Raw genomic sequence first — 14,340 nt, 5'->3', positions numbered from 1 at the left:
ACTGCTCTCCCTCCAGTCATCTGTGCTTGGTCGGCTCTGCAGTCCTCTCTGGTCGGTCCACCGCTCTCCCTGCAGTCCTCTCTGGTCGGTGCTCCACTCTCCCTTCAGTCCTCTGTGCTTGGTCGGTGCACCACTCTCCCTCCAGTCCTCTCTGGTCGGTGTACCACTCTCCCTTCAGTCCTCTCTGGTCGGTGCACCACTCTCCCTTCAGTCCTCTGTGCTTGGTCGGTGTGCCACTCTCCCTCCAGTCCTCTGTGCTTGTTCGGTGCACTGCTCTCCCTTCAGTCCTCTGTGCTTGGTCGGTCCACTGCTCTCCCTCCAGTCATCTGTGCTTGGTCGGCTCCGCAGTCCTCTCTGGTCGGTCCACCGCTCTCCCTCCAGTCCTCTGTGCTTGGTCGGTGCACCGTTCTCCCTCCAGTCCTCTGTGGTTGGTCGGTGCACCGCTCTCCCTCCAGTCCTCTGTGGTTGGTCGGTGCACCGCTCTACTTCCAGTCCTCTGTGCTTGGTCGGTGCACTGCTCTCCCTTCAGTTCTCTCTGGTTGGTGCACCGCTCTCCTTCCAGTCCTCTCTGGTCGGTGCACCACTCTCCCTGCAGTCCTCTCTGCTTGGTCGGTGCACCACTCTCCCTCCAGTCCTCTGTGGTTGGTTGGTGCACCACTCTCCCTCCAGTCCTCTCTGCTTGGTCGGTGCACCGCTCTCCCTCCAGTCCTCTGTGCTTGGTCGGTGCACCACTCTCCCTTCAGTCCTCTCTGGTCGGTGCACCACTCTCCCTTCAGTCCTCTCTTGTCGGTGCACCACTCTCCCTTCAGTCCTCTCTGGTCGGTGCGCCACTCTCCCTTCAGTCCTCTGTGCTTGGTCGGTGCACCACTCTCCCTTCAGTCCTCTATTGTGGGTGCACCGTTCTCCCTCCAGTGCTCTGTGCTCGGTCGGTGCACCACTCTCCCTCCAGTCCTCAGTGCTTGGTCGGTCCACTGCTCTCCCTCCAGTCATCTGTGCTTGGTCGGCTCCGCAGTCCTCTCTGGTCGGTCCACCGCTCTCCCTGCAGTCCTCTCTGGTCGGTGCACCACTCTCCCTTCAGTTCTCTGTGCTTGGTCGGTGCACCACTCTCCCTCCAGTCCTCTCTGGTCGGTGTACCACTCTCCCTTCAGTCCTCTCTGGTTGGTGCACCACTCTCCCTTCAGTCCTCTGTGCTTGGTCGGTGTGCCACTCTCCCTCCAGTCCTCTGTGCTTGTTCGGTGCACTGCTCTCCCTTCAGTCCTCTGTGCTTGGTCGGTGTGCCACTCTCCCTTCAGTCCTCTGTGCTTGGTCGGTCCACTGCTCTCCCTCCAGTCATCTGTGCTTGGTCGGCTCCGCAGTCCTCTCTGGTCGGTCCACCACTCTCCCTTCAGTCCTCTCTGGTCGGTGCACCACTCTCCCTTCAGTCCTCTCTTGTCGGTGCACCACTCTCCCTTCAGTCCTCTCTGGTCGGTGCGCCACTCTCCCTTCAGTCCTCTGTGCTTGGTCGGTGCGCCACTCTCCCTTCAGTCCTCTATTGTCGGTGCACCGTTCTCCCTCCAGTGCTCTGTGCTCGGTCGGTGCACCACTCTCCCTCCAGTCCTCAGTGCTTGGTCGGTCCACTGCTCTCCCTCCAGTCATCTGTGCTTGGTCGGCTCTGCAGTCCTCTCTGGTCGGTCCACCGCTCTCCCTGCAGTCCTCTCTGGTCGGTGCACCACTCTCCCTTCAGTCCTCTGTGCTTGGTCGGTGCACCACTCTCCCTCCAGTCCTCTCTGGTCGGTGTACCACTCTCCCTTCAGTCCTCTCTGGTCGGTGCACCACTCTCCCTTCAGTCCTCTGTGCTTGGTCGGTGTGCCACTCTCCCTCCAGTCCTCTGTGCTTGTTCGGTGCACTGCTCTCCCTTCAGTCCTCTGTGCTTGGTCGGTCCACTGCTCTCCCTCCAGTCATCTGTGCTTGGTCGGCTCCGCAGTCCTCTCTGGTCGGTCCACCGCTCTCCCTGCAGTCCTCTCTGGTCGGTGCACCACTCTCCCTTCAGTCCTCTGTGCTTGGTCGGTACACCACTCTCCTTCCAGTCCTCTCTGGTCGGTGTACCACTCTCCCTTCAGTCCTCTCTGGTCGGTGCACCACTGTCCTTCCAGTCCTCTCTGGTCGGTGCACCACTCTCCCTTCAGTCCTCTGTGCTTGGTCGGTGTGCCACTCTCCCTCCAGTCCTCTATGCTTGTTCGGTGCACTGCTCTCCCTTCAGTCCTCTGTGCTTGGTCGGTGTGCCACTCTCCCATCAGTCCTCTGTGCTTGGTCGGTGCACTGCTCTCCCTCCAGTCCTCTGTGGTTGGTCGGTGCACCACTCTCCCTCCAGTCCTCTGTGCTTGGTCGGTGCACTGCTCTCCCTTCAGTCCTCTGTGCTTGGTCGGTGCACCACTGTCCCTCCAGTCCTCTGTGCTCGGTCGGTGCACTGCTCTCCCTCCTGTCCTCTGTGCTTGGTCGGTGCACTGCTCTCCCTTCAGTCCTCTGTGCTTGGTCGGTGTGCCACTCTCCCATCAGTCCTCTGTGCTTGGTCGGTGCACTGCTCTCCCTCCAGTCCTCTGTGGTTGGTCGGTGCACCACTCTCCCTCCAGTCCTCTGTGCTTGGTCGGTGCACTGCTCTCCCTTCAGTCCTCTGTGCTTGGTCGATGCACTGCTCTCCCTTCAGTCCTCTGTGCTTGGTCGGTGCACCACTCTCCCTCCAGTCCTCTGTGCTTGGTCGGTGCACTGCTCTCCCTTCAGTCCTCTGTGCTTGGTCGGTGCACCACTCTCCCTCCAGTCCTCTGTGCTTGGTCGGTGCACCACTCTCCCCCCAGTCCTCTGTGCTCGGTCGGTGTACTGCTCTCCCTCCAGTCCTCTGTGCTCGGTCGGTGCACCACTCTCCCTCCAGTCCTCTGTGCTCGGTCGGTGTACTGCTCTCCCTCCAGTCCTCTGTGCTTGGTCGGTGCACCACTCTCCCTCCAGTCCTCTGTGCTCGGTCGGTGTACTGCTCTCCCTCCAGTCCTCTGTGGTTGGTCGGTGCACCACTCTCCCTCTAGTCCTCTGTGCTTGTTCGGTGCACTGCTCTCCCTTCAGTCCTCTTTGCTTGGTCGGTGTGCCACTCTCCCTTCAGTCCTCTGTGCTTGGTAGGTGCACTGCTCTCCCTCCAGTCCTCTGTGGTTGGTCGGTGCACCACTCTCCCTCCAGTCCTCTGTGCTTGGTCGGTGCACTTCTCTCCCTTTAGTCCTCTGTGCTTGGTCGGTGCACCACTCTCCCTCCAGTCCTCTGTGCTCGGTCGGTGCACTGCTCTCCCTCCAGTCCTCTGTGCTTGGTCGGTGTGCCACTCTCCCTCCAGTCCTCTGTGCTTGGTCGGTGCACTGCTCTCCCTTCAGTCCTCTGTGCTTGGTCGGTGCACCACTCTCCCTCCAGTCCTCTGTGCTCGGTCGGTGCACCACTCTCCCTCCAGTCCTCTGTGCTTGGTCGGTGCACCACTCTCCCTCCAGTCCTCTGTGCTCGGTCGGTGTACTGCTCTCCCTCCAGTCCTCTGTGCTCGGTCGGTGCACCACTCTCCCTCCAGTCCTCTGCCTCTGTGCTCGGTCGGTGTACTGCTCTCCCTCCAATGCTCTGTGCTCGGTCGCTCTCCATGCCCCTTTAAGCGATGGATGGCAGTGGTGATGATGATGATGCGCTGATCACCTGCCGGAGCCGAGCATGCTCCCTGCCCAGGAGAGGAGGAGACTTGCAGCCGTACATCTGTAGCCGGGCAGCCCGGATCACTGTCGCCGGAGCCCGTCACTATGGAAGAAGCCGCGCAGGATTAGATGACCGCGGAATAACGAGCAGGGCAGTGCTAGTCGTACACACCGGGCAGCAGGCAGCTCATCATGGGCAACGAGGGCAGCATAGAAGGAGGAGAAGGGCTGGGTGGGCATGCGGAGGGCGATGGCAGAGGCTTCGCCCAGATCCCTGCAGGAATGGAGGCTGATCTGAGCCGGCTCAGCGAGGAGGAGAGGAAGCAGATCGCAGCTGTCATGTCAAGGGCGCAGGAGCTGCCGACGGATCGCTCAGCGATAAGGCAAGTGCTGTGTCCCTGAGCACGGGTGGGTCCCACTACACCTTCCCCGCCACAATATGTCTGATCACTGGAGACGGGATCTACTGCCCTTCCTCCCCTTCTGTGTGATCCCCCATTAGATCCCTTCTCCCCCGGATCGGCGAATGTCTGAGGCAGATGGTACATACAGGGGTGGATGATGTGTGATGGTGGGACGTGTCCATGTTCTGCATGGATGAGTATGCTGCTCACAGGGACCGCCTGCATACCGAGCCTCCTGTCCCTTTAAATACCCCCTCCCCAAAACAGTGCTGAGAATCCTGATTAATAATGGATGAGATTTAGGATTCGGGGTGTACTGTGCATTGTAGGAAGCCCCCTATAAGAGAATATATTGGCTCTTGTAGTGGGCACTGCTGTGATGCCAGTGCAGGGAGCCCAGGCTGATCTCGTGCCCAGGGATTATGCTGGGCTGTCATTACCTCCAGATTAGCTCTGTCCATGGTGCTGGAGCACAGCCATGGTGTATGGAAGAGAATATATTGATCAGATGGTGGGCACTGTTGTGGTGCCAGTGCAGGGAGCCCAGGATGATCTCATGCCCAGGGATTATGCTGGGCTGTCATAACCTCCAGATTAGCTCTGTCCATTTCATGGTGTATGGAGGAGGTATCCAATAATAAACCCCCTATAAGAAAATATATTGGCTCAGGTGGTGGGCACTGCTGTGGTGCCAGTGTAGGGAGCCCAGGCTGATCTCGTGCCCAGGGATTATGCTGGGCTGTCATTATTGCCTCTAGATTAGCCCTGTCCATGGTGCTGGAGCACAGCCATGGTGTATGGAGGAAGTATCCAATAATAAACCCCCTATAAGTCAATATATGGGTTCTTGTAGTGGGCACTGATGTGGTGTGATGCCAGTGCAGGGAGCCCAGGCTGATCTCATGCCCAGGGATTATGCTGGGCTGTCATTACCTCTAGATTAGCCCTGTCCATGGTACTGGAGCAAAATTACTATGGTGTATGGAGGAAGTATCCAATAATAAACCCCCTATAAATCAATATATGGGTTCTTGTAGTGGGCACTGATGTGGTGTGATGCCAGTGCAGGGAGCCCAGGCTGATCTCGCCCTGGGATTATGCTGGATTTTCAGTACCTCCAGATTAGCCCTGTCCATGGTGCTGGAGCAAAATTACTATGGTGTATGGAGGAGTTATCCAATAATAAGGCCCCTATAAGAGAATATATTGATCAGATGGTGGGCACTGTTGTGGTGCCAGTGTAGGGAGCCCGGGCTGATCTCATGGCCAGGGATTATGCTGGGCTGTTATTATTACCTCTAGATTAGCCCTGTCCATGGTGTATGGAGGAGATATCCAGTAATAAATATTTACTATTATTGCCCAGATTGTATAAATACATGTACATGCTCTGTGTGCCAGTGACTGTCAGGCAGCACCTGCCATAGCAATGCATTGTACCTGCTCCTGGAATATATACTGGGCTATGTGGCCATAGTGGCTATACCTGCCATAGCAATGCATTGTACCTGCTCCTGGAATATATACTGGGCTATGTGGCCATAGTGGCTATACCTGCCATAGCAATGCATTGTGCGTGCTGTATATAATATATACTGGGCTATGGTGGCCATAGTGGCTATACCTGCCATAGCAATGCATTGTACCTGCTCCTGGAATATATACTGGGCTATGTGGCCATAGTGGCTATACCTGCCATAGCAATGCATTGTGCGTGCTGTATATAATATATACTGGGCTTTGGTGGCCATAGTGGCTATACCTGCCATAGCAATGCATTGTACCTGCTCATGGAATATATACTGGGCTATGTGGCCATAGTGGCTATACCTGCCATAGCCATGCATTGTGCGTGCTGTATATAATATATACTGGGCTATGGTGGCCATAGTGGCTATACCTGCCATAGCAATGCATTGTGCGTGCTGTATATAATATATACTGGGCTATGTGGCCATAGTGGCTATACCTGCCATAGCAATGCATTGTGCGTGCTGTATATAATATATACTGGGCTATGGTGGCCATAGTGGCTATACCTGCCATAGCAATGCATTGTGCATGCTGTATATAATATATACTGGGCTATGGTGGCCATAGTGGCTATACCTGCCATAGCAATGCATTGTGCATGCTGTATATAATATATACTGGGCTATGGTGGCCATAGTGGCTATACCTGCCATAGCAATGCATTGTGCGTGCTGTATATAATATATACTGGGCTATGGTGGCCATAGTGGCTATACCTGCCATAGCCATGCATTGTGCGTGCTGTATATAATATATACTGGGCTATGTGGCCATAGTGGCTATACCTGCCATAGCAATGCATTGTGCATGCTGTATATAATATATACTGGGCTATGGTGGCCATAGTGGCTATACCTGCCATAGCAATGCATTGTGCGTGCTGTATATAATATATACTGGGCTATGGTGGCCATAGTGGCTATACCTGCCATAGCAATGCATTGTGCGTGCTGTACATAATATATACTGGGCTGTGGTGGCCATAGTGGCTATACCTGCCATAGCAATGCATTGTGCGTGCTGTACATAATATATTGGCCATAGTGGCTATACCTGCCATAGCAATGCATTGTACGTGCTCATGGAATATATACTGGGTTTTGGTGGCCATAGTGGCTATACCTGCCATAGCCATGCATTGTGCGTGCTGTACATAATATATACTGGGCTATGGTGGCCATAGTGGCTATACCTGCCATAGCAATGCATTGTGCATGCTGTATATAATATATACTGGGCTATGGTGGCCATAGTGGCTATACCTGCCATAGCAATGCATTGTGCGTGCTGTATATAATATATACTGGGCTATGGTGGCCATAGTGGCTATACCTGCCATAGCAATGCATTGTGCGTGCTGTACATAATATATACTGGGCTGTGGTGGCCATAGTGGCTATACCTGCCATAGCAATGCATTGTGCGTGCTGTACATAATATATACTGGGCTATGTGGCCATAGTGGCTATACCTGCCATAGCAATGCATTGTACGTGCTCATGGAATATATACTGGGTTTTGGTGGCCATAGTGGCTATACCTGCCATAGCAATGCATTGTGCGTGCTGTACATAATATATACTGGGCTATGGTGGCCATAGTGGCTATACCTGCCATAGCAATGCATTGTACGTGCTCATGGAATATATACTGGGTTTTGGTGGCCATAGTGGCTATACCTGCCATAGCCATGCATTGTGCGTGCTGTACATAATATATACTGGGCTATGGTGGCCATAGTGGCTATACCTGCCATAGCCATGCATTGTGCGTGCTGTACATAATATATACTGGGCTATGGTGGCCATAGTGGCTATACCTGCCATAGCCATGCATTGTGTGTGCTGTACATAATATATACTGGGCTATAGTGGCCATAGTGGCTATACCTGCCATAGCCATGCATTGTGCGTGCTGTACATAATATATACTGGGCTATGGTGGCCATAGTGGCTATACCTGCCATAGCAATGCATTGTACGTGCTGTATATAATATATACTGGGCTTTGGTGGCCATAGTGGCTATACCTGCCATAGCAATGCATTGTGCGTGCTGTATATAATATATACTGGGCTATGGTGGCCATAGTGGCTATACCTGCCATAGCAATGCATTGTGCGTGCTGTATATAATATATACTGGGCTTTGGTGGCCATAGTGGCTATACCTGCCATAGCAATGCATTATGCGTGCTGTACATAATATATACTGGGCTATGGTGGCCATAGTGGCTATACCTGCCATAGCAATGCATTGTGCGTGCTGTATATAATATATACTGGGCTTTGGTGGCCATAGTGGCTATACCTGCCATAGCAATGCATTGTGCGTGCTGTACATAATATATACTGGGATATGGTGGCCATAGTGGCTATACCTGCCATAGCAATGCATTGTGCGTGCTGTATATAATATATACTGGGCTATGGTGGCCATAGTGGCTATACCTGCCATAGCAATGCATTGTGCGTGCTGTATATAATATATACTGGGCTTTGGTGGCCATAGTGGCTATACCTGCCATAGCAATGCATTGTGCGTGCTGTATATAATATATACTGGGCTATGGTGGCCATAGTGGCTATACCTGCCATAGCAATGCATTGTGCGTGCTGTATATAATATATACTGGGCTATGGTGGCCATAGTGGCTATACCTGCCATAGCAATGCATTGTGCGTGCTGTACATAATATATACTGGACTATGGTGGCCATAGTGGCTATACCTGCCATAGCCATGCATTGTGCGTGCTGTATATAATATATACTGGGCTATGGTGGCCATAGTGGCTATACCTGCCATAGCAATGCATTGTGCGTGCTGTACATAATATATACTGGGCTATGGTGGCCATAGTGGCTATACCTGCCATAGCAATGCATTGTGCGTGCTGTATATAATATATACTGGGCTATGGTGGCCATAGTGGCTATACCTGCCATAGCAATGCATTGTGCGTGCTGTATATAATATATACTGGGCTATGGTGGCCATAGTGGCTATACCTGCCATAGCAATGCATTGTGCGTGCTGTATATAATATATACTGGGCTATGGTGGCCATAGTGGCTATACCTGCCATAGTAATGCATTGTGCGTGCTGTACATAATATATACTGGGCTATGTGGCCATAGTGGCTATACCTGCCATAGCAATGCATTGTGCGTGCTGTACATAATATATACTGGGCTATGGTGGCCATAGTGGCTATACCTGCCATAGTAATGCATTGTGCGTGCTGTACATAATATATACTGGGCTTTGGTGGCCATAGTGGCTATACCTGCCATAGCAATGCATTGTGCGTGCTGTACATAATATATACTGGGCTATGGTGGCCATAGTGGCTATACCTGCCATAGCAATGCATTGTGCGTGCTGTACATAATATATACTGGGCTATGGTGGCCATAGTGGCTATACCTGCCATAGCCATGCATTGTGCGTGCTGTACATAATATATACTGGGCTGTGGTGGCCATAGTGGCTATACCTGCCATAGCAATGCATTGTGCGTGCTGTACATAATATATACTGGGCTATGGTGGCCATAGTGGCTATACCTGCCATAGCAATGCATTGTGCATGCTGTATATAATATATACTGGGCTATGGTGGCCATAGTGGCTATACCTGCCATAGCAATGCATTGTGCGTGCTGTACATAATATATACTGGGCTATGGTGGCCATAGTGGCTATACCTGCCATAGCAATGCATTGTGCATGCTGTACATAATATTTACTGGGCTATGGTAGCCATAGTGGCTATACCTGCCATAGCAATGCATTGTGCGTGCTGTACATAATATATACTGGGCTTTGGTGGCCATAGTGGCTATACCTGCCATAGCCATGCATTGTGCGTGCTGTACATAATATATACTGGGCTTTGGTGGCCATAGTGGCTATACCTGCCATAGCAATGCATTGTGCGTGCTGTATATAATATATACTGGGCTTTGGTGGCCATAGTGGCTATACCTGCCATAGCAATGCATTGTGCGTGCTGTATATAATATATACTGGTCTATGGTGGCCATAGTGGCTATACCTGCCATAGCAATGCATTGTGTGTGCTGTACATAATATATACTGGTCTATGGTGGCCATAGTGGCTATACCTGCCATAGCAATGCATTGTGCGTGCTGTATATAATATATACTGGTCTATGGTGGCCATAGTGGCTATACCTGCCATAGCAATGCATTGTGCGTGCTGTATATAATATATACTGGGCTATGGTGGCCATAGTGGCTATACCTGCCATAGCAATGCATTGTGCGTGCTGTACATAATATATACTGGGCTGTGGTGGCCATAGTGGCTATACCTGCCATAGCAATGCATTATGCGTGCTGTACATAATATATACTGGGCTATGGTGGCCATAGTGGCTATACCTGCCATAGCAATGCATTGTGCGTGCTGTATATAATATATACTGGGCTTTGGTGGCCATAGTGGCTATACCTGCCATAGCAATGCATTGTGCGTGCTGTACATAATATATACTGGGCTATGGTGGCCATAGTGGCTATACCTGCCATAGCAATGCATTGTGCGTGCTGTATATAATATATACTGGGCTATGGTGGCCATAGTGGCTATACCTGCCATAGCAATGCATTGTGCGTGCTGTATATAATATATACTGGGCTTTGGTGGCCATAGTGGCTATACCTGCCATAGCAATGCATTGTGCGTGCTGTATATAATATATACTGGGCTATGGTGGCCATAGTGGCTATACCTGCCATAGCAATGCATTGTGCGTGCTGTATATAATATATACTGGGCTATGGTGGCCATAGTGGCTATACCTGCCATAGCAATGCATTGTGCGTGCTGTACATAATATATACTGGACTATGGTGGCCATAGTGGCTATACCTGCCATAGCCATGCATTGTGCGTGCTGTATATAATATATACTGGGCTATGGTGGCCATAGTGGCTATACCTGCCATAGCAATGCATTGTGCGTGCTGTACATAATATATACTGGGCTATGGTGGCCATAGTGGCTATACCTGCCATAGCAATGCATTGTGCGTGCTGTATATAATATATACTGGGCTATGGTGGCCATAGTGGCTATACCTGCCATAGCAATGCATTGTGCGTGCTGTATATAATATATACTGGGCTATGGTGGCCATAGTGGCTATACCTGCCATAGCAATGCATTGTGCGTGCTGTATATAATATATACTGGGCTATGGTGGCCATAGTGGCTATACCTGCCATAGTAATGCATTGTGCGTGCTGTACATAATATATACTGGGCTATGTGGCCATAGTGGCTATACCTGCCATAGCAATGCATTGTGCGTGCTGTACATAATATATACTGGGCTATGGTGGCCATAGTGGCTATACCTGCCATAGTAATGCATTGTGCGTGCTGTACATAATATATACTGGGCTTTGGTGGCCATAGTGGCTATACCTGCCATAGCAATGCATTGTGCGTGCTGTACATAATATATACTGGGCTATGGTGGCCATAGTGGCTATACCTGCCATAGCAATGCATTGTGCGTGCTGTACATAATATATACTGGGCTATGGTGGCCATAGTGGCTATACCTGCCATAGCCATGCATTGTGCGTGCTGTACATAATATATACTGGGCTGTGGTGGCCATAGTGGCTATACCTGCCATAGCAATGCATTGTGCGTGCTGTACATAATATATACTGGGCTATGGTGGCCATAGTGGCTATACCTGCCATAGCAATGCATTGTGCATGCTGTATATAATATATACTGGGCTATGGTGGCCATAGTGGCTATACCTGCCATAGCAATGCATTGTGCGTGCTGTACATAATATATACTGGGCTATGGTGGCCATAGTGGCTATACCTGCCATAGCAATGCATTGTGCATGCTGTACATAATATTTACTGGGCTATGGTAGCCATAGTGGCTATACCTGCCATAGCAATGCATTGTGCGTGCTGTACATAATATATACTGGGCTTTGGTGGCCATAGTGGCTATACCTGCCATAGCCATGCATTGTGCGTGCTGTACATAATATATACTGGGCTTTGGTGGCCATAGTGGCTATACCTGCCATAGCAATGCATTGTGCGTGCTGTATATAATATATACTGGGCTTTGGTGGCCATAGTGGCTATACCTGCCATAGCAATGCATTGTGCGTGCTGTATATAATATATACTGGTCTATGGTGGCCATAGTGGCTATACCTGCCATAGCAATGCATTGTGTGTGCTGTACATAATATATACTGGTCTATGGTGGCCATAGTGGCTATACCTGCCATAGCAATGCATTGTGCGTGCTGTATATAATATATACTGGTCTATGGTGGCCATAGTGGCTATACCTGCCATAGCAATGCATTGTGCGTGCTGTATATAATATATACTGGGCTATGGTGGCCATAGTGGCTATACCTGCCATAGCAATGCATTGTGCGTGCTGTACATAATATATACTGGGCTGTGGTGGCCATAGTGGCTATACCTGCCATAGCAATGCATTATGCGTGCTGTACATAATATATACTGGGCTATGGTGGCCATAGTGGCTATACCTGCCATAGCAATGCATTGTGCGTGCTGTATATAATATATACTGGGCTTTGGTGGCCATAGTGGCTATACCTGCCATAGCAATGCATTGTGCGTGCTGTACATAATATATACTGGGCTATGGTGGCCATAGTGGCTATACTTGCCATAGCAATGCATTGTGCGTGCTGTATATAATATATACTGGGCTATGGTGGCCATAGTGGCTATACCTGCCATAGCAATGCATTGTGCGTGCTGTATATAATATATACTGGGCTTTGGTGGCCATAGTGGCTATACCTGCCATAGCAATGCATTGTGCGTGCTGTATATAATATATACTGGGCTATGGTGGCCATAGTGGCTATACCTGCCATAGCAATGCATTGTGCGTGCTGTATATAATATATACTGGGCTATGGTGGCCATAGTGGCTATACCTGCCATAGCAATGCATTGTGCGTGCTGTACATAATATATACTGGACTATGGTGGCCATAGTGGCTATACCTGCCATAGCCATGCATTGTGCGTGCTGTATATAATATATACTGGGCTATGGTGGCCATAGTGGCTATACCTGCCATAGCAATGCATTGTGCGTGCTGTACATAATATATACTGGGCTATGGTGGCCATAGTGGCTATACCTGCCATAGCAATGCATTGTGCGTGCTGTATATAATATATACTGGGCTATGGTGGCCATAGTGGCTATACCTGCCATAGCAATGCATTGTGCGTGCTGTATATAATATATACTGGGCTATGGTGGCCATAGTGGCTATACCTGCCATAGCAATGCATTGTGCGTGCTGTATATAATATATACTGGGCTATGGTGGCCATAGTGGCTATACCTGCCATAGTAATGCATTGTGCGTGCTGTACATAATATATACTGGGCTATGTGGCCATAGTGGCTATACCTGCCATAGCAATGCATTGTGCGTGCTGTACATAATATATACTGGGCTATGGTGGCCATAGTGGCTATACCTGCCATAGTAATGCATTGTGCGTGCTGTACATAATATATACTGGGCTTTGGTGGCCATAGTGGCTATACCTGCCATAGCAATGCATTGTGCGTGCTGTACATAATATATACTGGGCTATGGTGGCCATAGTGGCTATACCTGCCATAGCCATGCATTGTGCGTGCTGTACATAATATATACTGGGCTGTGGTGGCCATAGTGGCTATACCTGCCATAGCAATGCATTGTGCGTGCTGTACATAATATATACTGGGCTATGGTGGCCATAGTGGCTATACCTGCCATAGCAATGCATTGTGCATGCTGTATATAATATATACTGGGCTATGGTGGCCATAGTGGCTATACCTGCCATAGCAATGCATTGTGCGTGCTGTACATAATATATACTGGGCTATGGTGGCCATAGTGGCTATACCTGCCATAGCAATGCATTGTGCATGCTGTACATAATATTTACTGGGCTATGGTAGCCATAGTGGCTATACCTGCCATAGCAATGCATTGTGCGTGCTGTACATAATATATACTGGGCTTTGGTGGCCATAGTGGCTATACCTGCCATAGCCATGCATTGTGCGTGCTGTACATAATATATACTGGGCTTTGGTGGCCATAGTGGCTATACCTGCCATAGCAATGCATTGTGCGTGCTGTATATAATATATACTGGGCTTTGGTGGCCATAGTGGCTATACCTGCCATAGCAATGCATTGTGCGTGCTGTATATAATATATACTGGTCTATGGTGGCCATAGTGGCTATACCTGCCATAGCAATGCATTGTGTGTGCTGTACATAATATATACTGGTCTATGGTGGCCATAGTGGCTATACCTGCCATAGCAATGCATTGTGCGTGCTGTACATAATATATACTGGGCTGTGGTGGCCATAGTGGCTATACCTGCCATAGCAATGCATTATGCGTGCTGTACATAATATATACTGGGCTATGGTGGCCATAGTGGCTATACCTGCCATAGCAATGCATTGTGCGTGCTGTATATAATATATACTGGGCTTTGGTGGCCATAGTGGCTATACCTGCCATAGCAATGCATTGTGCGTGCTGTACATAATATATACTGGGCTATGGTGGCCATAGTGGCTATACCTGCCATAGCAATGCATTGTGCGTGCTGTATATAATATATA

At 49.9% G+C, this 14,340-nt stretch overlaps 1 protein-coding gene across 5 annotated transcripts in view; it reads left to right on the top strand.

The window, feature by feature from the left end:
- Nucleotides 1–3,721: 3,721 nt before the first annotated feature.
- Nucleotides 3,722–14,340, top strand: part of PCLO (piccolo presynaptic cytomatrix protein) — a 540,339-nt gene continuing 529,720 nt past the window's right edge. For all 5 annotated transcript variants that reach the window (XM_075345226.1, XM_075345222.1, XM_075345224.1 and 2 more), the window contains exon 1: nt 3,722–4,069. In XM_075345226.1, the coding sequence (XP_075201341.1) occupies nt 3,879–4,069 (191 nt within the window). In that variant the 5' untranslated portion in view covers nt 3,722–3,878. The remainder of the gene's footprint in view (nt 4,070–14,340) is intronic.

The sequence above is a fragment of the Anomaloglossus baeobatrachus genome, chromosome 4, assembly GCF_048569485.1.
Source record: "Anomaloglossus baeobatrachus isolate aAnoBae1 chromosome 4, aAnoBae1.hap1, whole genome shotgun sequence".
NCBI classification, from domain to species: Eukaryota; Metazoa; Chordata; class Amphibia; order Anura; family Aromobatidae; genus Anomaloglossus; species Anomaloglossus baeobatrachus.
This window is presented reverse-complemented; position numbering and strand designations above follow the sequence as displayed.